The 22,656-nt window shown below is 38.6% G+C and overlaps 1 protein-coding gene across 5 annotated transcripts in view; it reads right to left on the reverse strand.

The window, feature by feature from the left end:
* The window catches only part of LRP1B (LDL receptor related protein 1B), a 675,815-nt gene that overhangs the window by 305,818 nt on the left and 347,341 nt on the right, over positions 1 to 22,656 (reverse strand). For all 5 annotated transcript variants that reach the window (XM_017830208.1, XM_017830207.1, XM_017830205.1 and 2 more), the window contains exons 3-5: positions 12,646 to 12,765; positions 10,296 to 10,424; positions 2,877 to 3,134 (exon numbers count right to left, since the gene is read on the reverse strand). In XM_017830208.1, the coding sequence (XP_017685697.1) occupies positions 2,877 to 3,134; positions 10,296 to 10,424; positions 12,646 to 12,765 (507 nt within the window). The remainder of the gene's footprint in view (positions 1 to 2,876; positions 3,135 to 10,295; positions 10,425 to 12,645; positions 12,766 to 22,656) is intronic.

The raw sequence follows: 22,656 nt of genomic DNA on the forward strand, positions 1-22,656 counted from the left end.
GATGATCTATATTCTTTGTTCCTAACTACAAGTCTTACTTGCCCTCACTGAAGAAAACAGTTCGAATAAACCCACTTCAAGCAGTTCCAATCACTTTGTATAACTGACTTTTCTACCATTTTTTCTGTCATATGTAGATAAGATGGGGATTTTTTCACACTAACAGATTAGAACAGATTAGAAAAGTAGGATAAAAAAATAGTGAAAATTCAACAAACCCTGCTAAGAAAACCATTTCTATTATTTCCCCCCTAATAGTTTTAGGAATATTCTTTTTCTGGTCACACAAACAAAAACACAAAAAAGCTTCCTATTAAGAACAGAATGTACAATTTTATGTGAATAACCCCACGGCACGACCATTTATTTGGCTGGAGTTGTGGGGGAGTGCAATTACACTTGAAAACACTCAGGCTGAAATCCCTGACAAAGAGTTAAAGTGAATTAATTTGCCTCACCAGAGGTAGTGCTATATGTTGAAGAGAAATGGCAGAAATGACCTGATGGGTAATAGAAGGTGGAGGGAAGAAAAGGAAGAATTTAAAATTAAAACTCAGTTGTGCAGTAGCCACAAAAGAACCCATAAAACATGTTCAGGCAAATATAACAGATGCAGCAACACAAGGCTCCTGCCATGTCCTGGCAGGCATAACTCCAGGTGTAGGTCTGCAAGAGAAGGCATTAATCAGGAGGATAATTTCTGCAGTGAGTACTGGGGATGGAAACAAGCAACAGCTCTGCACCAGATGAGTTCTGATTGAACTTTCAGAAGGTATTATTCCCACAAGGAGCAGCCTGTTGTCCCTGCTGTCTCCTGCCTCCAGTGCCCCACCAAACCTGCAGAGACCACACAGTGCAGAGCTGTGGGTCAGAGCAGGCCAAAGGCAGGTTTCATGCTGCCTTTCCCTCTGAGCAGACATGCCCAGACCATGGGAATTGATGTTACTCCGCTGCAGCAACACAAGAAAAGTGTTTGGGTATGTGTGTGTTTGGGAAATACACACCCACAGCTAAATCTGCTGGATTTTGTCAGTCAGAACTCAAAACCTGTCTCCAAGCAGAGTTTTTTAAGTCTCCAAGCACTATTTCCCAAATCAAAATCAAAGAAGAAATCAGACCACGTCTCTGCAGTTGGTTCACGTCCATGGGAATTACTATTCTTTATCTAAATAAGACTGAACTATTACCATGAAGTTTCAGAAAAAAAATATTAGAGACCACAGGCTGGTGTGTGCTAGCACTATGAAAAATGAGCAGCTCATTAATTCCAGGCACTGTATTAATTTCAAACCCATCATACAGCCCGATTTTACAAACAGGTGCACTAATGCAGATCTGAACAGCACAGAGATTATCAATTCTCTTCACACACAGAGAACAGAAAGACAGGAACACAAGACACAACTGGTGAAGGACTGCAAAACATAGTGCTCAGGTCCACTCTGATGATAAAGACAAGTGACAGAACAAACACACATTCAGTTCAATACAAAACACATTTTGCCAAGGACTGCACTTAATTTGATTGTTCTGACTAAAAGGAAAACAAAATATCAATAGCAGAGCAAATTGAAAAAGCATAATCAAATACTACCACCATGATCTTTAGGGTACTTAGATATCTAAAGTATGAACAGCCCTCTAAAAGACAACATTAAAAAAGAAACCTCAATAACATACGAAGAATGAAAAAAAACCCCAAACCTCAAACAAATACACTTTATGCCTCGGATGAGAGTGTTCTCTAAAAGCAGAACAGTCACAATGAGTGGTGAATGAAAAAAAAAAAACAAAACCCAAACACTATTTTTGGAGAGCTTTTTAAATTTAATTTCTTGTTCTAGTAAATATAAAAATAGGAAACTACAAAAAACCTTTACTCTGCAGAAATTACCATATTTTAAAAAAGCTATCCTGATAGTCCAAAGCACAACCTCTATGAAGAACTTATTGCTTTGAAATGCACTTCTAAGAGCTGTAATCAAATTTGGGATTTGAATATTCCTGGACTGGGTGGTCAGAGGGTTTGAGATCCGTTGAGAGCTATTCTTTGATGCACATCTCTCCTTAAAAGGATTTTTCAAAAGCTTAGGTCCAATCTTAGGCTCTGGTCTTGAGTTTTTAGGAGTCTGTTACTAGCACCACCATTAAACTCCTCAGTGCTGTGGTTTCTAAGCTGATCTGGGGACATCTCTTCTGTGAAAGATGAAGAAAATTGCAATTTTTTTGACTGCACACTGTTTAGCAGTCTGTTCACACTAATGTGTCTATGGATGAACACCTCCTTCAGAAGATAACAACATTCCACAAATTGAAAAGTTGACTGAGGAATAACGTTGTAATGCAAAGTCTAATTCAGTGTGATGGGTTAATGCATTTTTAAATGTATTTTCTTAACTGAAAAAAAAAAACCAAAAACCAAAAGGGCAGCAATTTGTTTCCACTAAGTCAGGAAATATTTTGATATTTTCAGGAACTAACATACCCGTGGTAGTTGTGCTAAAGATGTGCCTATTTCATTTTTAATATTGTCCCAGTGGCAAAGAATCACTCCCAAGTGTTGTGCAGCACTGTTTTGCCAGACAAAAGGAAGCATTTCACATTTCTTCTTCCACTGCACTGCTGTTTTTGTAACTTCCACACCTTTTAGCCAGTCTATAAAAACGAACATCTTAAAAACCTTTTGCATAGGTATAAATGCTGCAACCCACACTGAATATATGAGTGAGGAACATAAAAGTGCTTCGCTGTGAGTCGCAATATTTAATGTGTTAAGATTGTTTTCAACAGCAAACCCCAAAATTCTTCTGAAGGTTCCTGCAGCAGTTTGCCAAGACAGACACCACTGTTTTGCTAAAACATTGTCAAATACTTACTGTGAAGGTACTGAGCAATGTTTATTATCCACTCCTCTGTTAACTTCCCAGCTTTGGTTATCTTGGAACACTTCAGCTGACTTGAGAGATCCCTTGATTCAATCCAACAAAGTGTGTCCTCTCTGTAGCTGTAGTCCAGTGTCAATACTGCAGATCCTTTTACAGGGGTTCGTGCAGACAATTTGCTTCCATTAAGATATAAAACCTCAATTGTTTCAGAGCTTGCAACCAGAAGAAGAGGAGGTCTATCAGCAGGCTCTAAAAACAAAGTGAAGAGAGTTGAAAGGATTAACAGGTTGTCTGCACCATATTCATTTTTTGAGTTTTAATGTAGTTTTTAATGTTCTTACCTGCTTGTTGTAAGACATGCAATAAATTGGTTTTGTTTTTATTTTCATAACTATCATATATTCCAAATTACTAGTCCATTTTATCCTGCTGTTCTAATGGTTCACATCATTAAATAAAATTAATTACCCTAGCCCCACAGCTTCTGTTTAATTCCAAGTATCATTATTGCAACATTTTTCATGCCTAAATCATAAAATGAAATACAGTTTATGCAAATTATTTCTATCCAGATTACTGAAATTTTTAAAAGAATGAAGACCAGGAAAACCTGCAGAATTCATGAGTACACAGGAAATGGTAAGGTGCTTTTCATATTAGAGTCTGTAAAATAAGACGTAAACTGAGGAGTGGATGCTGCTAAAAGATCTTAAAACCAACAACAAAAAAAAATACTAATGCAGTGAAACCTGGCTACAGCATAGAGATGATGGGCCTACAACCATCCTTTATAAAGGAGAAAGAATTATGCAGGGGAGATTCCTGACAGGGACAAGAGAGTGTCTCATTTCCACTGGGTTACCATTACTGTTGTGATAAACAAAAACAAAATATGAAGCAGTGATTCAAATTAGTATATTACATGCAACTGAAAGTACTGTCACAATCATCTGAATCACTTTGCCTAGAAACCATGCCAGTAATTTATCAAAATACTTGAGCAATGTGTGAAAAATGAAGGAAATAATAATACCCTAATAGTGAAGATTATATATCTTAAAATACACAATGTTCCAGTTCAAGTTAAAACTTTAAAAAGTTACGTTATCCACAGAGAGGAACAAATAACTCTCATTGAGATACAATATATTTGGCATTATCCTGAGTGCTATTGGGCACAAAACCAACTGTTCTTGCTTTATTCCATTGATTATTCAGGGCTGATTTCAAAATTCTCATCTGATTTAGTCAACTGCAAATAAATATAAGTCTCTGAACGATGGGGAGTCTGCTACACGTGGTGCCACTGGAATAACATCTTGTTCTAGACCTGAACTAGTACTTTAAACTGAAACAATGTCCCAGTTAATCCAGAACTGTCAGGGGGGCATTTATGTCAAAAACCTGTCCCACCAGTTTCCCTCTTTTTTTTTTTTTTTTTTCCCTGGGAAGAATCCCTTTGTTTACAACAGTGGGGTAACATTGCTTTGCTTTAATTTATAATGAAGAACTGCTGTTGACCATGGGAATTGGCTGGAAAAAACTCCATCCAAGAGATGTATATATTTAAGACAGAGGATAGAGAAACTGCTTTCTAAAAAATCCCCTTCCTATGAGATGTTGCTCAGTGTCCAGAGTCCTTCTCCAAATGAGATTGAGCTGATGCAGGACATCATGAGAATATTCTCTGAGAGAGGAAGATACAACAATCCTAAAAATCATCTCAGGTTTACTTGGAATAACAGTGATATGTAATTTTGCAATGATGTACGTTCATGAGAATCACTTAATTGTCCTTTGCAACATGTGCAACACCACTACAATGTGTCTATTAACCCCGTTCTTCTGCCAAAGTAAATAATGTTGTCAAGTGGGTAAACTTTTGGATGTTGGATTTAAAAACAATTACCTTAAAACAGATACTCTGCAGTTTCAAGCACATTTGAAAAATATTGGTGTTGCCAAGTCAAGAGCTCTCACCCCAGTGTAATCTGCTTGTATTCAGAGGGATGTTTGAACGCTGCATTGACATGGAGCACTTTCAATCAACATTCTGCCTAAATCAAAATTTCAGTATGCAATTCCAGCTGTCTAAATGGTGAAAAAAAAAAAAGCATAAATAAAAGGTTTCAACAAATAATACTTCATCAGGAGGTCTGATTAAAGAGAAGAAATGCTTCAGTGAATGCAGTGCTCAGTGGTCTCGCTCAAACCCACAGCAGTAGGTGTTAAATTCTGTTCTTTGGTACTATCAGCTTTTATTTAAAAATCTTGCTTGATCATAATTTATTTTTTTTTATTTTTCACGTAAAGAACTTCTTTTCTATAAGGGATCAACATGTATTCTTTCTAAAGTTAATTACATTTGGTCTTTTCTTATTCCTTCCCATTTCATAATGCATATTCTAACTTGTAACACATTTAGTCCCTCTCCAGTAAATCCCACACTGCCACCTGCAAACCCACACTTCTGTGTCATTCCTTTTGGGACTTTCTAGCTGTCCTCATCATCCTCACATTCACTTTCAACAACCCATGAGTCAGATCCACACGAGTTTTTTTTTTTTTTTTTTATTTCAGAAGATGTCTAACAACATCAGGGATTGAATTGCTTTGTGAAACAATCCCTTGCAGTGTAAGCCAGGAGTGAAGGCCCCTAGTCTTGTTTTTTCTGTTTGGGTTTTTTTTTTCCAAAAGAGAAGGCAGTGTGGTTCTTGTTAAGCAATTTTCTTTGAAATCCGCCAGGTAGGTCCATTTGCAGTCAGCCTAAATCTCTCTTCTCCCCTGTTCTTATCAACTTTTGCTACCCATCAGAAGAGATCCAGACTTAAGAGCTTCTGTTCCTGTCACCCACACACCCCAACTTTCCAGACTGGTACAAAAGGTGTGTTTCCATCTGCATCCTGCTGAGTTAGGGGCTTTATTTTTACATCTGACAGCTCTGGGCTCAGCTTCTCTCTTCTCACAAAATAATACCACTGCTTAATTCTGGATTGAATCACTCTTTTCCCAACTACCAACAGTGCGAAAAAAAACTTTATTATTATTTTCTCTCTTATACTTTGTGCTAAGTCGGATATTTCCACCCTCTGCTATCTATAAAGCCTCAAAGAAAAGGCAGCTCAGGGGATGTTTGCAGTTCCGAAGCCACCACAGTGGTTTGAGGCTGCAAGAGAGAACCATGTCTTTTCTTGCACTGTTTTGAACTGACCTGTTGAAAACTGTTAACGAGGATTTCATACCTCACTAAACTCCAGCGAAAGGTTGTATTTTAATATTAATGTCTAAGACATAAGAGAATTCTTAACAAGAATTAGCTTCAAGCCTCTCGAGCAACTATTGTAATCAAACCTGGCTGCAAACAAAGGACTCGTGGCACTGCCAAGAGGTTCTGCTCAGCAGGCACTATTACATATCAAAAAACCAGAAACTAGATTCCTGAGTTTGAAATCATAATTTTAAAGCAGAATTACATGAAATAATTCAATGGATTGCATCAGATAATCATGGTTTTTCACAGTAGAGTAGGTAACCTGCTTCTTTCAGTGTTGCTCAGATAAGGGCTGATTTCATAGTTATTTTTATATATATATATATATATATATATATATACAAAAATACTAAATGTTCCTGCAGAAATTTTTAAATTAACTTACTGCATAGCATAGTGCTGATGAAAAACAAAAAAGGAGATAATAAAGAAATCATGTATTCTGCTTGTTTGTTACTCAAGAACAGAAGCTGAAAAGTTGAATGGACAGGTCTAGGATAAGTTACAGTGAGCTGGCAGCAGCTTTTCAAATAACTGGACTTCATGTGTGTTATTTTTTCACAAGTTTTTTCTTTTCTTTCTTCTTTTTTTTGCATTTTATGGGAAAGATAAGAAGTGATTGGCTCTTTAATCCAGGGAAGTTTTATGATTCATCCTTCTTGATTAAAATGAAAGCATTTTCCTTTGAATTATGTTTAAGATAGAGTAGTGGAAAAGATGAAAGACTTGCATTTCCCTCCTCCCTGATCTTGTCTAAAATACAGATCAATAAGTGATGCCACAACAAATCAGAAATGAAGGTGTTTTGCACTGCCAACAGACCTACTTCTCTGGAAGAAAAGCCTTAGAAATGCCAGCAAGTTGGGGTTTTTTCACACCACAGTGATAGGAAAAGGATAAAATCCAGAATTCAGTGTTGACAAGCAGCTTAAACGCCCTTCTGCTGGGGTGTGCACTGTAAATCATAAGTACTTTGCTCCCACCAACACATGTATGGTATTAAAATCTGAAATAATATTGAGTAGTGCCGAATTAAATGCAGGCCAATTTTTTTTTCTGACATTATTTTAGATGTTTAGCCATAATGTGCCCCACAAATGGGCTGTTTTATTTCTAAAGCCTCAAGACTTAGTTCTGTGAGATCATACAAGAAAACTGTGTTGTCAAATCAGTTTAAAAACACTGAATTTTTTCTAAATACCCTGAAAAAAAGTTTCATTTAGTCATTTTCAGTTCATCCTGCTGTATCTCCATGACAAACATTTCTCACCACATGGCATTTTTCTCTACATAGGTTTTGGAGACATAAAGCATACCACGAACTTTTGGAAAACAGATGAATTTTATTTCCTCAGCTAAAGCTTCCCAATTCTGTCATTTGCTTTCCTTAAATACTCTTCTCATCACATGCAGACCTTGCAATATAGGCATAAAAACTTGGTAAACACAGAAGTTCTAAAACTCTGTTCAGCAAAGCTGCATTTTGTTTCATTTGCACCTTAGAAGAAGTCATTAACTGCTTCTTTATTCATAAAAGAAAACATAGTTAAAAACTCTGTAAAAAACTCCCAGCTGTTTTGATACCTATTTTACATCCTTCCCCAAAGGGACTGTGCAAATAAAAGCTTCTGGCTCCAAAGGTATTTAATTGTGCTGAGGAAAAAATGCAGAATTTAATGAGGGAAAAACCTCACCACCTTCAGAGGCGAGCGTGTGTCTGCCTGAAGGGCAGGAAAAAGCAGCTCTCGAGAACTTTGCTAATTGTACCATAGCACATGTGGAGAGCTGGTTGGGTGGGGATGGGCTCTGAGGCCATGCAAGGGCTGATGGAGACCTACAGGGTCACCACACTATCCCCTGACCCAGAACAGGGCTCCTCCAGACCCAAACAAGTGTCACCTGCTCAGCACCTTCTCTAACTGGGGCCTCCAGCACCTCCTACACCTCACTGCTCATAAATATTCTTCATCTGCAGAGGCAAAGGGTTGATGGTTTGGTGTTTGGGATTCTGTCGTGTGTAGGATCTCCATGAGGATGGCAATTTTCATTCTTAGCAGATCTGCTGTCATTAACAGTGAAAATTTTCCACACCTACACCTCTAGTGCTGCTTCTTGCCTTTCACAGCTTTTACACAGAGTAGAATATTTCTTGGCTCATTTTCTTCATTTGTTTGACAACTACTTTTGCCAAAAGTAGACAAACCAGGGAACTTGCTCTTTCCACCCTTATTTTCTTTAGGTTGTTTAAGGAAAAAAGTTGATAATTTTTTTAAGTGCTGGGTTCTTGGTTTTTTTTTCCTTAGACACCTTTTTTTTCCTGATTCTGTTCTACTGATCCAAAGTTGACCTGTCTGATGCCCCTCACTTGGTGACATATCCCAGATGAAGCAATAATCCTGACCTAACCCTAAACCCACTTATACACATCTTCCCTCTGTGCAACGAGGTGCTATGGATTAATTTTTGACCTCTGATGTTTGGATTTTACATACTTTTCCCCAATCTGTGCAGGACCATGCTGCATTTTTGTCCCTGCTCAAACCTCATCCTATAGGAGAGAAACTTGTGAAAATTGGTTTGTATGACCAGGGAAATTATGACTGTAGCAGGGAGGGTATAGGAAAGTGATGTGCATCTGGCACATGGAAAATTCACCAATTTCCACCCTGTAAGTTGGGCCCAGTGAAGCAACACAAACTACTACAAGATCTTGCATAACTGTGCCATAAAAGCACCTTCATTACTCATCCAGGTTTCTTTATAACTTCTGTGTCCTATGAAAGATTTGACCAAAATATAAATCATATTGGTAATTTAATCCAGCATTAATTCAAGGAAAAGTTGTGTTTACACACACACAAAAAAATAATGTAATGAGCAACACTCATGTCTGTACAACACCATGATCTTGGCTTGTATTGTCCTGCAGGGATTTCTCATGAGTGGTGATTCCTTTCTGAAAATAACAGAAAAGGTGAAAAAACTAGGGTAAAACAAACATGATGAAGTAGTAAAAAGTACAGAGGGGTTCTCTGTTAATCTAATTCTTTTCATCAAGACACCAACAGTTCACTACAAGCTCAGTTGTTACCCAGCTTTATGGGTCTAAGAAGGGAAACTCCATGGCTCATCTCAAGCATCATGAGGTTTTCCTGATCTAAAATTACATTATGAATATTCATGTAGTGGAGAAAGACGAATATTAAAGTATTTTTACATTGTAAAAGTACTTTGTAAGAGGACTTTCTTATCTCGCTTATCCACTTCACTGTGGATTTTTTTTTGAAAATGCTCAGCTATATCGTGTGGATCAAAACAGTACAAACAGTAAAATACCCTGTAACTCTCAGTGGTGCTCAGTCAAAACATATTTAGTAATGCTTTTTAGGTGAGCAAGCCTTAAAAAAGCCCAGTAGTCCTTCCTGTTTTCTGGTGGTAAAATAGCTACAAAAATGAAGACTCAAAAATGTATAAAAAACATGGCTTAAACTTGGGGCCTGAAGCATTGTGGATGTTGAATAATTCCTTAAGGAACTTTTTGGGGTTTTTAATATAAAAGCATTGTTAATTCAATATGCTGAATAAGAAAACACTGTGTAAAATATTGCCTCATTAAACACAATTGACTAATTTCCTCGGATTCCCAATTCGCTATAACTGATGAAAACATGCACTAAGCAACAAAAAGCCTTGTGTGAATATGTATATCATGAAATTCACCTCTTGGGATAATGCAAGGACAAAGCAATCTCATGTCTTTTTTTTTATCCTAAGGGTACAATTACCTCATGATCATTTCCCCTGTCTCCATTGTCTTCCCAGAGTAAACAGCCTTTATTGTTTGTGTGAGGAAAATCTTTGATTTATTTATGAACAGGGAAACTGGGAACTCTTCTAATCTTGGCTGAATTGAGTATTTCACTTTAATTAATAATAAACAGATAATAACTTCTAATATTGCCCTTGGAGTATTGTCTTAATAGGCGAAAAGTTTTTCCAAGGTTGTTGTGTGGCTCTTTTGTAGCAGAGTGAAGGAGAGTCCATCTCACCTGTGTTCATTTTGTCTTTTCACATGAATCCTCCAGATAGGATCAAACCACAAAATATCTTCAGTAAGGTAAAAAGATGTTAAAACTTACTATTTTTGGCCTTGCAGGACTTGCTATCAGGCTGAAGTACATAACCCTCCACACAGCTGCAAGTGTATGATCCTTCTGTATTTACACACGTCTGGCTACAGCTCCCATACGTGTTACATTCATTCACATCTAAAAGGACATTAACAACATCTTGTTTAGGGATTAGGAAAAAAAAAGAAATTCAATAAAATTCAGAATTCTAAGAGAGACATTTAAGCCATCAAGTAATTATGGAGTGATGCTCCATGTTTTCCCCTTCTCAAAATATGATTTTATCGGGGATGTTGGCTGTTGAAATTACTCCAGTAACCAAACAAAAGGGTAGGAGTTTTCCAGTTTAATAGCTCTTAATTTTGAAAGATAAAACCTTCATTATTTCAAGTAGTATCCAAAGTCTCCCTCACGTTAGGGAGACATTTGGGTCCTTGTTAGTACTAGAGACCACTACTTATCAGGGTTGATGAATGAAGCAACATTTCAAGAGAGGAAATAATTGATTATCATTCTCAACCTGTTTTTGCTGGCAATGTCTTATAGTTCCTTAAATGAACTGTCATCACTTCTACAATACGTTATCAACCACTACATCAAAAACTATATATCCCTCTCATAAATATAAAGAACAATTTTCTCAACTAGGGTATACAGGCATAATACCATAAAATCAAGATATGCTATTTAACAGTGGTTGAGAATTTAAGTAATAAATTGACATTCCAAAAAACTGCAGCTGAAATTATTTCCCGAGATATATTTTTAATCACAAAACATGACAACCATAGAGTGCAAGAACTTACAATAAATTACATTTATGAAGAATCTGGCTTAGTACTGTTAGTTGGAGAGAGGTGTGATTGGTAGTGAGCACATACATAAGGCAATAGAACTTTTAATAATATGATTATTAAAAGAGAAAAAAATAAAACAGGAAACAAGTATCTGGATGGAGAATTAACAAGCAATATATTTCAAAAATCGAAAAGAACACCAGTTTCAGTCTACAATTAATTACACCAAAGTAACGTTCCCAGCTAAGTTGTGTGACCTTGGGAGTGTTCATTTATCAAATTCTAATCTAGGTGTGACTTTATGGGCATGAGGTGAAACATGTTTTACAAGTTTTACAGACTCTCCTGGTAGTGAGGTCTGGAGAGAGAGTGGCTCACACAGAGGAGCTGTAGCTTGTCAGCCAGGGGAACGCTCCCCACCTCCTGCAGCCTGGCTGGGGATGCTTCCTTAGAGTAACTTCAGAAGAGCTGGGGCACAGGAGCATCAAAGAGCCAGGAGGGAGGCCCTGACTCTTGTTTTGGGGGCACTCTTTCCCAATCCCTGCCCCACAAGCCCACACTCATTTGTGACCAACACCTTTGAAGAAGGGTGAGGAAGCAGCTGTGCTGCCCTTGGGCAGAGCTGTGTGGCAGGAGGGCCTACCCCAATAAGACCTAAAATTCGATCAGGGAATGCAACCAGTGCAAGCCATCACACAGGTTCTCCCTGCTGAGTTACCACTGGTGCCATGGTGCTGGTTTTGGTGTTGAATTATGCTAAAAACAGCCTGGTTCATCAAACTTAAAACACACATCCTGCTTTTTGAAGATGGATGTGACAGATAAATTGGTAGCTGGCCTGTAAATCTGTGACTAGCAGTCAATCACTTTTTACTACAGAAGTCCAGTCCCCATTCATACAGGCAGGTTCTTCTGACATAACCCTGCTAGGGCTTTATGTGTGGAGACTCCTGCCTTGCTCCTGCCTTGGCTGGGGATGCCCTCCAGGGACACTCCCCGAGGCTGAGAGTAAGAGAGATCCCCACAAGCATTGGCATGAGTGACTTACATCAAATCTCTACTTAATAATTACTTCTTTTTTTGCTAGCTTTAATATAATTGCTTCAATAATTGCTTCAACATAGTGTAGTGTCCTATCTTATACTACACTACTAGTAGTTTTAGCTTTCATATTGTGTAAATAATTTTGATTAAGATCTTTTGTCTGATCATTTGTAATAATAAATGATTCATTTTATATAAATATTCTCATTTTTTCAATAATTAAAACCTGCGGGACAAAAGTGGTTCAATCACACCTCTGTAATTCCTTAAATTTAAACTGCTGACATAATCCAAGGCTAAGACTGGATTCAGCCACACCTGGATTCCTCTCTGAGAAGGAGTTTAGGAAGCAAAGGAGTCCTTTCTGCACCTTGTGACTCAGCAGCAGGACTTTTTAAATAAATTTTGTCTAAGCCATCCACTCCTTCCTGTAACAAGCTGGCAGCCCACCACCAGCTCCCTGCCCGACAGCCATCAGGATACCTGGATGTTAATGTTATAGGGAATTTCTTGTTTACCTGTGCAGCTTCTTCCATCACTGCTTGTTTCATATCCCTCCCCACAGTAACACCTGGTGCCATTCCTGGTAATGGCACATTTGTATTGGCAATTCATCTGTTGGCATTTGGGGAGCAGTTCTGTAAACAATAACAGAGCGAAATGTTACTAAATATTTTGATTATTCCTACATTGCAAATTTTAGAAACTTTTACATTTATATATTTAAGTGTACCACCACTATTTACATTAGCTGGAAATATAACACACACACGCTGTAAAATGCTCGCTATGAAAACTGCATTTCAGCAAGTTAATAAATGAAAATCAGTGTTTTATTTCTATTGAAAGTTGCTCACAAGCTTATTACTGAGGTGTGGTGTTGCTCTGTTTAAACATCCATATTTGCACATCAGTCATTTTCAGTCAAAGCAATGATTTGGAATAAAAAAACCCCACACCAATGCTGAAATGGTCAGATTTTAATTATAAAAAACAGCCAAGGTTATGAGAAAGGTTTCAACATCTCTGTATTTCCTATTCCTCATATCAATTGATTTTCTAACTTTTTAAAGCTTGTTTTGATTTACTGATACACACACAACCTTCACAGCGATCAATGGGAATACATTCTGCCTCAATAACATAACGTTGGACATGTAATGCTGGATAATCTGTGGACATTATATATGTCATTACTGCTGACATCCCTCATAGAACCTATTGCTTAAACACACATCATCAGTACATGGCATGATGCTAACAAACTGAAGAAATATTGTAGAACTATAGACTGTAATGTTTTCCAGCATGAAAGAGCACAAAACTAAACAAAACCCCCTCCAACACTTCTCAGCCCCAAGCTTTTTCACCCATTTCAATAATTTTGCCGATAAAAAAGCCAGTATTTTAATGAAAATTACTTTTTCCTCCAAGAAAATGAGAAAAGGATTGAGAAAAACAGCTCAAGGAGTTGCTCTGAGGATATTTTTCAAACCTGTATGCAGATGGATCAGAAAATAACCTGTAAATGGACAGAGAAAGTTTCTGCTACAGGGTTGGCTTTAAGTAACTGGGTATGACCTAAGGAAAAAGAAGAATCTGTATTTTAACATTTGGGCAGTTTTAATCTGTCTGATCATTATTCATCAAGTTCTACTTGGGTGTGGAATGAACATGAATATGAAGAAGAGTTTTTCTAAGCATCTGAGCCCTGGAGCTTCCATTCTGGAACAACTGCTGTCAAAATAAAGCTGAAATTTTGGGAGAAAAGGGGATGTGGCTGGCACCCAAAGTTACTACTTACTATAATGCAAATATTCTAAAAAGAATGTGGTTTCATACAATTATCTCAGGGTATTCCTCAGGATTCCGTGCACCACACAACCTACAGACTGCCTAAAGATTGATAAACCACACACTCTAAAACATGCCCACTTTCCCAGTGGTTTGTGGTATATTTCTGAGCCTTTTTTGCCCCTGTGCACAGGAAGATAATGTATTTTCTGGCCATAGCTACCTTTGTTAGTTTCCTGCCCCTAGTCCAGTCCTTAAATCTGCTTTGCCTTTCCAAGAACAAGTCCCACACAGAAAGTAAACCAAGGAACTTCCCTAAAGGCACCCTGAACTGGGGCTGCATGCTGAGATGTGGAGCTGGAGCCAGACGAGGTTTATTTTATTTTATTTTATCTGTTTATTTAATGTCTATCTGAACAAAATCAACATATATGTTTCATTTTATAAGCAAATGCGGATCAACAATCCTTTACAACCTATAATTTTCTTCCTCAAATATTTGTCTGATGCTGTACAGCCAGGAGCTCTTACTGCATGAGAACTATTTGACTCACAAACAGGACTTGGTTTGTTTGTACTGTTTCCATAATGGATGCAGACAGCCCACAGCTTAAACCAGGACAGTAGGACCTGCACACAGCCAGTAAAGCTGGACAACAGCAACAATAAATTGGCAAGTGAGATCCATTGAGGGAAAATTAATAAATAATAGTTCATATTTTTCACAAAAACTGTTGCATTTCATTGATTTAAAATTATTGCAGTATCATGTGAGTGGCTTTTAACAACAAAATGGTTGCATTTTCCTTACAGTAAGTATTAAAAAATACTTCGACAAGGGCATTTAGTGATGGGACAAGGGGAATGGCTTTAAACTGAAAGAGGATAGGTTTACATTAGATGTTGGGAAGAAATTCTTCACTGTGAGGGTGGTGAGGCCCTGGCACAGGTTGCCCAGAGAAGCTGTGGCTGCCCCATCCCTGCAAGTGTTCAAGGCCAGGTTGGATGGGGCTTGGAGCAACTTGGGATGGTGGAAGGTGTCCCTGCCCATGGCAGGGGGTGGAATGAGATGACCTTTAAGGTCATTTCCAAACCAAAACATTCTAGGATTCTATGACAGCTGAAGTGCTGTGGATAGAACAGGGCTTGTCTGAGGAGGTCTACTCATACTTTCTTTTTCTACACAAGTCCTTAAATTCATTTTTTTGTGAATACTGTCCGATCCTATTGATTAATTAATGAAATCATTGCAAATTTGTTATCTCAAAAGACATGTTTCATGGCCCACTGTCAAGAACAGAGAGAAAACCAAAATATCTTCTCTCATTTTAGCCATCTGAGAAAGGAATCAAGCTATCACTTGCCTGTAACATTGATTCTAACTGGAGGTTAACAGCAGCCAGCCAGGAATTCTTCAAATCCACCAGACATCCCCACAAAACCATTTAAGAAGTCCTGTTGGCTGCCATATGCTTCTGACTTCAAAATAACAACTACCCACCCCGCCTCGCATTTTTCATCAGATTATTTCAACTGTATTTTGCTTTTTTATTGCCTGTGTGTCAGTCACCTTCGGGCCCCAGAATATTTTTGATCTTTTACTAATCTGCAGGGGAATCCTCAAGTGGAAAATAAAAAAATACAATGTAGAGGGTAAAAAAATAGAATAGAGTAGAATAGAATAAAATAGAATAGGACTATTTCATTTGGAAGGGACTTACAATGACCATCTAGTCCAACTGCCTGACCACTTCAGGGCTGATCAAAATTTAGGGCATGTTATTAAGCAGCTGCCAAGTGCCTTTAATAAATAGAAAATTAAATAGTAAAATAGCAAATCTATTTTCTATTTTACTAGCTGTAATACAGATCCTGAAAACCTTTGGAAGAAAACAGGAGTTTGCTTGCCTCTGGCAATGTTTGAAATATTGAAGGACATGCTGTGGAAGAACAGTGTGTACGTTTGTGGATTGGTTAGATTTGTAACAGGTTTCTTGGGAAGTAAGGAGGCAAAGAAAAATCATGAAGCAGAACACTGATATTTTTAAAGCTCCAGATAGGACATTTAAAGAGATAAAAGCCAGGGACTGTCATTTCTTGTCCTTTCTAAAATTCCACACCCACTTTGGTCTCCCTTTCTCGACGACAAATGGTTTACAAAGTACACAGGCAGTGAGGAATGAGCATCACTGAGCTTTTATCACAGCCACAGAAACCTCTGAATTTGTCAAAGCAAGGTATTTTTGCTGCAAGATTTAAAGGAAGAAGCTGCACTGAAGGAAACTATAGGAGAGAGCTTTATAGCTCTCAAGCAGACCCACAGTTCAAGACAAGGAGCTGCAGAGCAAGCTGTGAGTATACAGGGTATACTGCAGAAATACAGGGTAGCAGAAGTAGCTGTGAGTGCCTTTAGGATGATCTATTTTCTCCAAGCCCAGGGAGTAGTGACAATTCATCCAGCTCTGATTTAGGTCAGTTTGTTCTGTGTTTTCTTTCTTCCACAGGAGACATGAAGGGCAGCATTTTTTACTTCCCCATGAATGAGCTTCTCTAAAGTTGTGCTCCACATCTACCACAAAAGCCACCCGGCTTTCTCAAAGGCACCCATGTCAATCTTAGGCTTCCTGACTTTCATATTCCTCTAACTCCCAGGCATCCAGTCCCATGGGAGAGTAGTCAGTCAGGCAAAGGTGCTGCTGATCTCATCCCCCTAAAGTGATGCACCTTTGACAATGACTCAGAGGAGCTGTAAGCTTCCTGGACAAACTGCTCCCACAGGAATCCACAGTAATAAAATCCTGGTTTCGTTATTCCTTCTGTGTGCAATGAAATACACTGCTTATCATAGTTCATTCAAGATGAATGATGTAAGGAACTACCTTCTCTTGAATGGTTTTTTAATGAAAGGTTTTAAGCAATTGATCTCACTATCCTTTTTGTCAGTTCCTCCTGAGCTGACATGAGGTTCACAATAGGTTCACACCAGGTTCTCATGCTCAGATGTTTTGGCTGTTTCTATTAAGAGGAAAAGCAGTTCAGCTCACAGTTTCTTAATACTGAAAACTTTTTTTTTTTGGCTCTTGGGCACTGTCGAACAATAGAACAGATTTACCAATATACCTGGGTTTTTTTGTCTTTCCTCTCAGGAAAGACAACCAAGGCCAGGTTGTCTGGGGGCCCTCCTGCTCAGGGTTCCTGAGCAAACTCATCTAGTGGAAGGTGTCCCTGCCCATGGAGGGCTGGGGTTGGTTGGAATGATGTGATCTTTAAGGTTTCTTCCAACCCAAACCCTTCTGAGACTATGATTCTGTATGATTATATGAAAGCACATGCAGCAAAATGTCATTATTTCTGAGCCACTTGCATGGTAATAAAAACTTTTGCCTGTAGTGGGTTCCCAATTATGTTTCCTAAGTACATCTGTAATGTATAAGTCCTGTCCTACTCTTTTTGTAATGACAACATATACTGGAGACTACCAACAGTATTTACTCTGAATTAAAATTTACTGATTAGGTAATGTTGATAACCTGAAATAACACAGAGCTGTTGTAAATAAGAGAAATTGGTTGAAGTTTACTAGTTGGAAGTGCAAGATAATATACCACGGGAATAACATCAGAGCTTCTGCTGTCACTTCAGGGCTTTACAATTTGAAACAACAAAGAATCCTTGTCAAATAGTTCATCAGAGAGTGACTGTGAGCTACCAGTGCAGTGTTGTCTGGGAAAAAGGGAAACGCATCACTGAGAGCACTGGGGTAAGTATTTCCCATAGAGAAAGTGTGGATGTCAAGGCACAGGATGCTGGTGAGTGCTTCCCTTCCAGGAGGCATCTGCTTGGAGCTCTGCACACCCTGATGGATATCTGGGGGATAAACTTAGATTTGAGCAGACTCAGAGAACAGCCTCAGGGATTAGCAGGGGAATGGAGAGCTGCAATCTGAGAGGAGACTGCAAGTTTTCGTGTTGATTAGTGCCAGGAGACGAAAATGAAGAGGAATTATGAGTGCTGTCTATGAATATATCAGAGGATCAACAGCAGGGAAAGAGACAATTTAAGCTAAAGGGCTATTGGCAGAAGTACAAATGAGTATAAATTGCCCATTAATAAATTCTGGCTGAAAATGAGAAGGTTCTTTGCTATTACCGTAATCAGGTTCTGGAACTCCTCTTTGAATGGGAACAACAGGGACGGAAAATAAGTGCATGCTTTTGACACGGATCATGATAGTTCTACAAAAAAACCAGCATATGGAAAGGCCTCTGGAACACCAGAAATCATTTTCATGACCCAGGAGGTTCCTTCTGCTGTATTTCTCAACCAACATACTACCTTGTGCTAAAACACGATTTTTGATTATGGAACTAAGATTAATCTTTTTTTTTCCTTGTCTCTGAAACACTCCCAAAAGATAACTTAGGGGAGCTTGTTACTGAAGTAATCTTCTAATTTTACTCCATGCATACTCTTTTTTTTTCCCTCTTAAATATTCGTATTCTTTCTGGCAGCTTTGTGTTTCATAAATTTGCTTGATCTTATCACTGTGTTATTCAGTTTTTGTGATTCAATATTCATATGCTGATGTCTAGACTATTCTTATCACACATATGCTGTAAGCCTTCTTTTTCTTTTCTGGTTCATGTTCTGAGTTTTTGAAGTACAATCCTTTTACAGATTAGACTCTTTAATGTAATCTACACTTTGTTTGTTTGTTTGTTTATTATTGTTTACGTTAGAGACACAATATAAAGCTCTGTGGTTTGCTTCTCTTGCAGAAAAGGGTGGCTTGATTGATAGAACTCAATTGCTGTGTTGAAATAATGCAGCATTATCTTACATTTGATGGTCATTTTATTTGTTTTGACTATCATACCATAAGAAAAGAAAGACAAAACTGAAATGAACTTTGCCAGACACCTCAGCTCACAACTTTGTCATGGTAGATACACCCCTGAAAAAGAGAAATGGAAATCAGAGAGTTCATGACATTATAGTTCTGCTATGGGTCACCTCAGTCCAATTCAGCAGAGAAGCAGTAGGAGTCAAATTTTAAAAAAAACCTATGCAATATATGGCAGATGTTCACCACTTTACTTAAATCAGTGAGAAAGGAGGGAAACAATACCAAGGCAAGAAAAATAGATTGTTTTTTGCCCTTAGACACGTACTTAGATGAATGTCCTCCACCTATTTTGTGTTTGCCATGGCTGGCCCAGGTCAAGCTGCCACCTCTGACTCCTCACACCATCCAAGTCGCTGCTCCTTCCCAACTTATGGCCAAGAGTCCTTAGAAAACACATGTCAAATATTTTTTACTAGCTCCTAAAATAAACCATCCACTCAGAAAAATAAGCTAAAACCGAGGATCTGCAGCTAGCTCCCATCTGCCCAGCCCCAGAATCTGACAGCCAGCAGAGGATTCCTGTATAATTCAGAGACTGGCTAACCAGAACCCAGAATGACAACTTCAAACTCCGCATCCTGAACTCCTACAGCAAGCCAAAGCACATTTTAAGTCCTGGGTATAACCACAAGGCTTTTCCTTCACAGAGCTTAGATGTCTAAGCTGTGACTGCTGTTGGGTAACTCCATTTCCTTAAATTCCTGAGGCTGGAGTGTTACAGTAATATTTCTAGGACAGAAGCAGAGAAAAGATGCTTGTGAATGGTGTTTTGTCCTGGATATCAGGCTGCTCCTGAATTTTCCATAAGATAGTTACTGGATAAAATGTATTAATAGATTGCTGTATTTCCATCCCTTTTCATTACTATAATCATCAGGCAGCTGAGCCATACTCTAATGTGCACTCTGAGCCCACAAAACTCCCTTTTCCCCAAGAGTATTGATTCAACAGGAGAACTCCTGATGGAATGACCGGTGAATTCTGCGGTTAATGGGCCAAGAACACTCCCTAGTCTGAAAGCACACCTAAGGAATTGCTATGAGAACAACACTGTCAGATAAAAGCTGAGCACCAGCTTTTTGTCATATTATAAGAAAATGTGGCCTTAACCATACAGTGTCAGAGCTCATCCCCATCAGTAGGTGTTTCCACAGTGGGAAACCTTGGTCCACAGCTCCAAGCCATGGAGAAAGTTTTATTTGGAATAGAACACAAGGGGAACATTTCTGAGCATGCTGGCATGTGGATTGTACTTCACAAATTCTACCTGATGTATCCCAACCCTTTACTGTATCTTTCTACTCATCACTGTCTATGTGTTGGCAATTAGCTGCTGAACAACTTAATTTATTATTTTAAATAGACATTACAATGTATTTGTCCATTTTATGATTACAAGAAAATTACATATCTTGTTTAATCTGCCTGTCAGTCTGCTCAAAACCAGAAGTGTCTTACTGTGATTACTGTTCAGGGAAAATGGGCACACTTTGCTGAGTAAAGTTCAGGCTGCTTGTGAGTAACAAGATATTATTTTGAAAAGAGATTTTTTTTTTCTTTTTCTGTCATTTCTAACCTTATGAAGTAAGAGAGAAGAAGGAATGTTGCAGGAAAAAAAACAAAGCGTAAATAAGCAAATAGAATCTTCCAAAACCATACCCCATTCAGCTCTTCTTTTCAGATGTGAGCATATCCATCTTCAAAATATTACCTAACAGTATCTCCCTACCCAGTTCATGGATAAATTTATTTTTCAAGGATGTACTATTGAAATTTCTTCCTGCCTAAATCCTGACCTACAATATTTGGCTGAGCTTCAAAACAATTTGTGTTATGTGGTGTTCTTCAACCATAGCATCACAAAACACTTTAAAAGATGAGATCAGCAGGTAGGAGTCATGTAGTGAAATATTAGCTTCACCTGTGGAAATGGCTCATTATTCTGACCTTTTGCTGTTTTAGTTACACCTTGGCTGCCATACAGAAGCATAAGCTAAAGAAAAGCTCACATGGGAAAATACAAACTGGATAAGTGATTTTATGACTGAAGAGAGTAATTTATCTGGGGTTTAACCTGGATACAAGATACATATTTAAAAGAATAGTTATCCTTCATATGAGAAGAATACACATTTATTTTAAATAAAGCAGTTTATAGTTTTAGGTATTTTCACAGTATTGAACATAGGCTTACTGAGGTACAGAGAATAATCACTAAATTAAGTGTGTCTAAAGAGATACAAAACTTGATAATAATTGCACATGTCTATTAATAACCCAGAAATGAAAGTAGGGGCAAATAAAGTGTGTGAACGGTGATAACAACTGGCAGAATGGCTAAACTACAGAAAAGTCCAGAAGTCAACAAGAGCAGATCACCTGGGCTTCTTAGTAGTCTGGACCTTGTTGTATAAAATGTGTTTCCAGAATTAGCTCAACGATTTCTAAGCCTTACAAGTAAATGTGCCTGAGGAATGCCTGGAGACCAAAGCAGTAATTTGGTGGCAGGAGCAGAGCAAGGTCTGCTGTGAAAAAGGTTCAGTAATGTTTTGTGGAGGTAAAGGATGTTAGGAAGCCTCTCAAGGGAAGCTCTGAAGATCTAAATGTTTGAGGAGTCTGTACCTGATGAGGCAGGTCCCCTCTCCTAAGTTGTCCCCCCACTAAGACTTGCACTTTATCAGAGGTATGAACCCTAACTCCCTCACATCAAAAAATCTTTCTGGGATTCCCATCTGAGCTTAAGAAAACACTTGTTCACTGAGGAGGTGCCTGAACACCGGAACAGGTTGCCCAGACAGGTTGTCTATCCTTGGAGATACTCAAAACATGACTCTGGACATGGCTCTGGGAAACTTGTTAAGGTGACCCTCATTTCAGCAGAGTGTTCATCACTTAGATGGTCTTCAGAGGTCCCTGCCAACCTCAGGGATTTTTTGGACCCTACAGGCTGTCCCTTTCTTGCCAAGATCTGCTACCCATCTCTCCATCCTGAAAGGTACAGCAGGGAAGGGGCAGAACTAAATATCATCTCCAGAGGGCAGGTGGCAATGGAAGGAGAGTAAGATCAAATGGAGAGCTGGGGAAGAGCTGTCCCTTCCTCTCCTTTCCCCTGGTGGTGGGAAGGCAGATTGGGCAGTGACTGCCCTCAGCAAAAGTTATCATTGCCTCTCTCTCCCAGCTCTCTTCTAACCCCTAACTTCCCTTCAGCAGTCACACAGCAGGCAGGACACAGGGTGCTGTTTACCCTTGTACAGTAAATCTCCACTTCTTCAGGCAAAGCATTCAGCATGTCACCTTCGAGACTATTGCACTAGTCAGCTATATACCTAGGCCATAAATAGAGCCAGCTCTTGTATCTCAATTCAACAAAAAGCAAAGTCACGCACCAGGGATGAGAAATGAATACCATGTTCACCAAATGAAGGAAAAAAAGGGATTGAAATTTCATAATCAACAGGCACACAAATGTAAACTCCCATATGGTGATGTTCTGTGCTATCCCACACATGCTGTTGTCAGACTGTACAGTTAACTTCTGGATGCGAAAAGCAGCAAGAGGAGGAGAAATATCACACAGACAGGACTGATATGCCACACTCATCTAGTTCTTGCACTGGTTATTGCTTAAAACTGAAAGCAACGGGAAGGTCTGAACATTGTAATGGGCTGTACAAGTGCTCCTCATGAGCTTTGGTGTGAGGTCAAGCAAATTAAGTAACAGAGACTTCTGTCCGAAAGAGTAATTTTAGAAGAGAAAATACATAAACTTTCTCTCTGATGAAACAACATCTTCCACTTCAAGTCTTAAATATCACTTTGACCATCAAGT

The sequence above is a fragment of the Lepidothrix coronata genome, unplaced genomic scaffold (genome assembly GCF_001604755.1).
Source record: "Lepidothrix coronata isolate B3197 unplaced genomic scaffold, Lepidothrix_coronata-1.0 Scaffold175, whole genome shotgun sequence".
In the NCBI taxonomy this organism is placed as follows: Eukaryota; Metazoa; Chordata; class Aves; order Passeriformes; family Pipridae; genus Lepidothrix; species Lepidothrix coronata.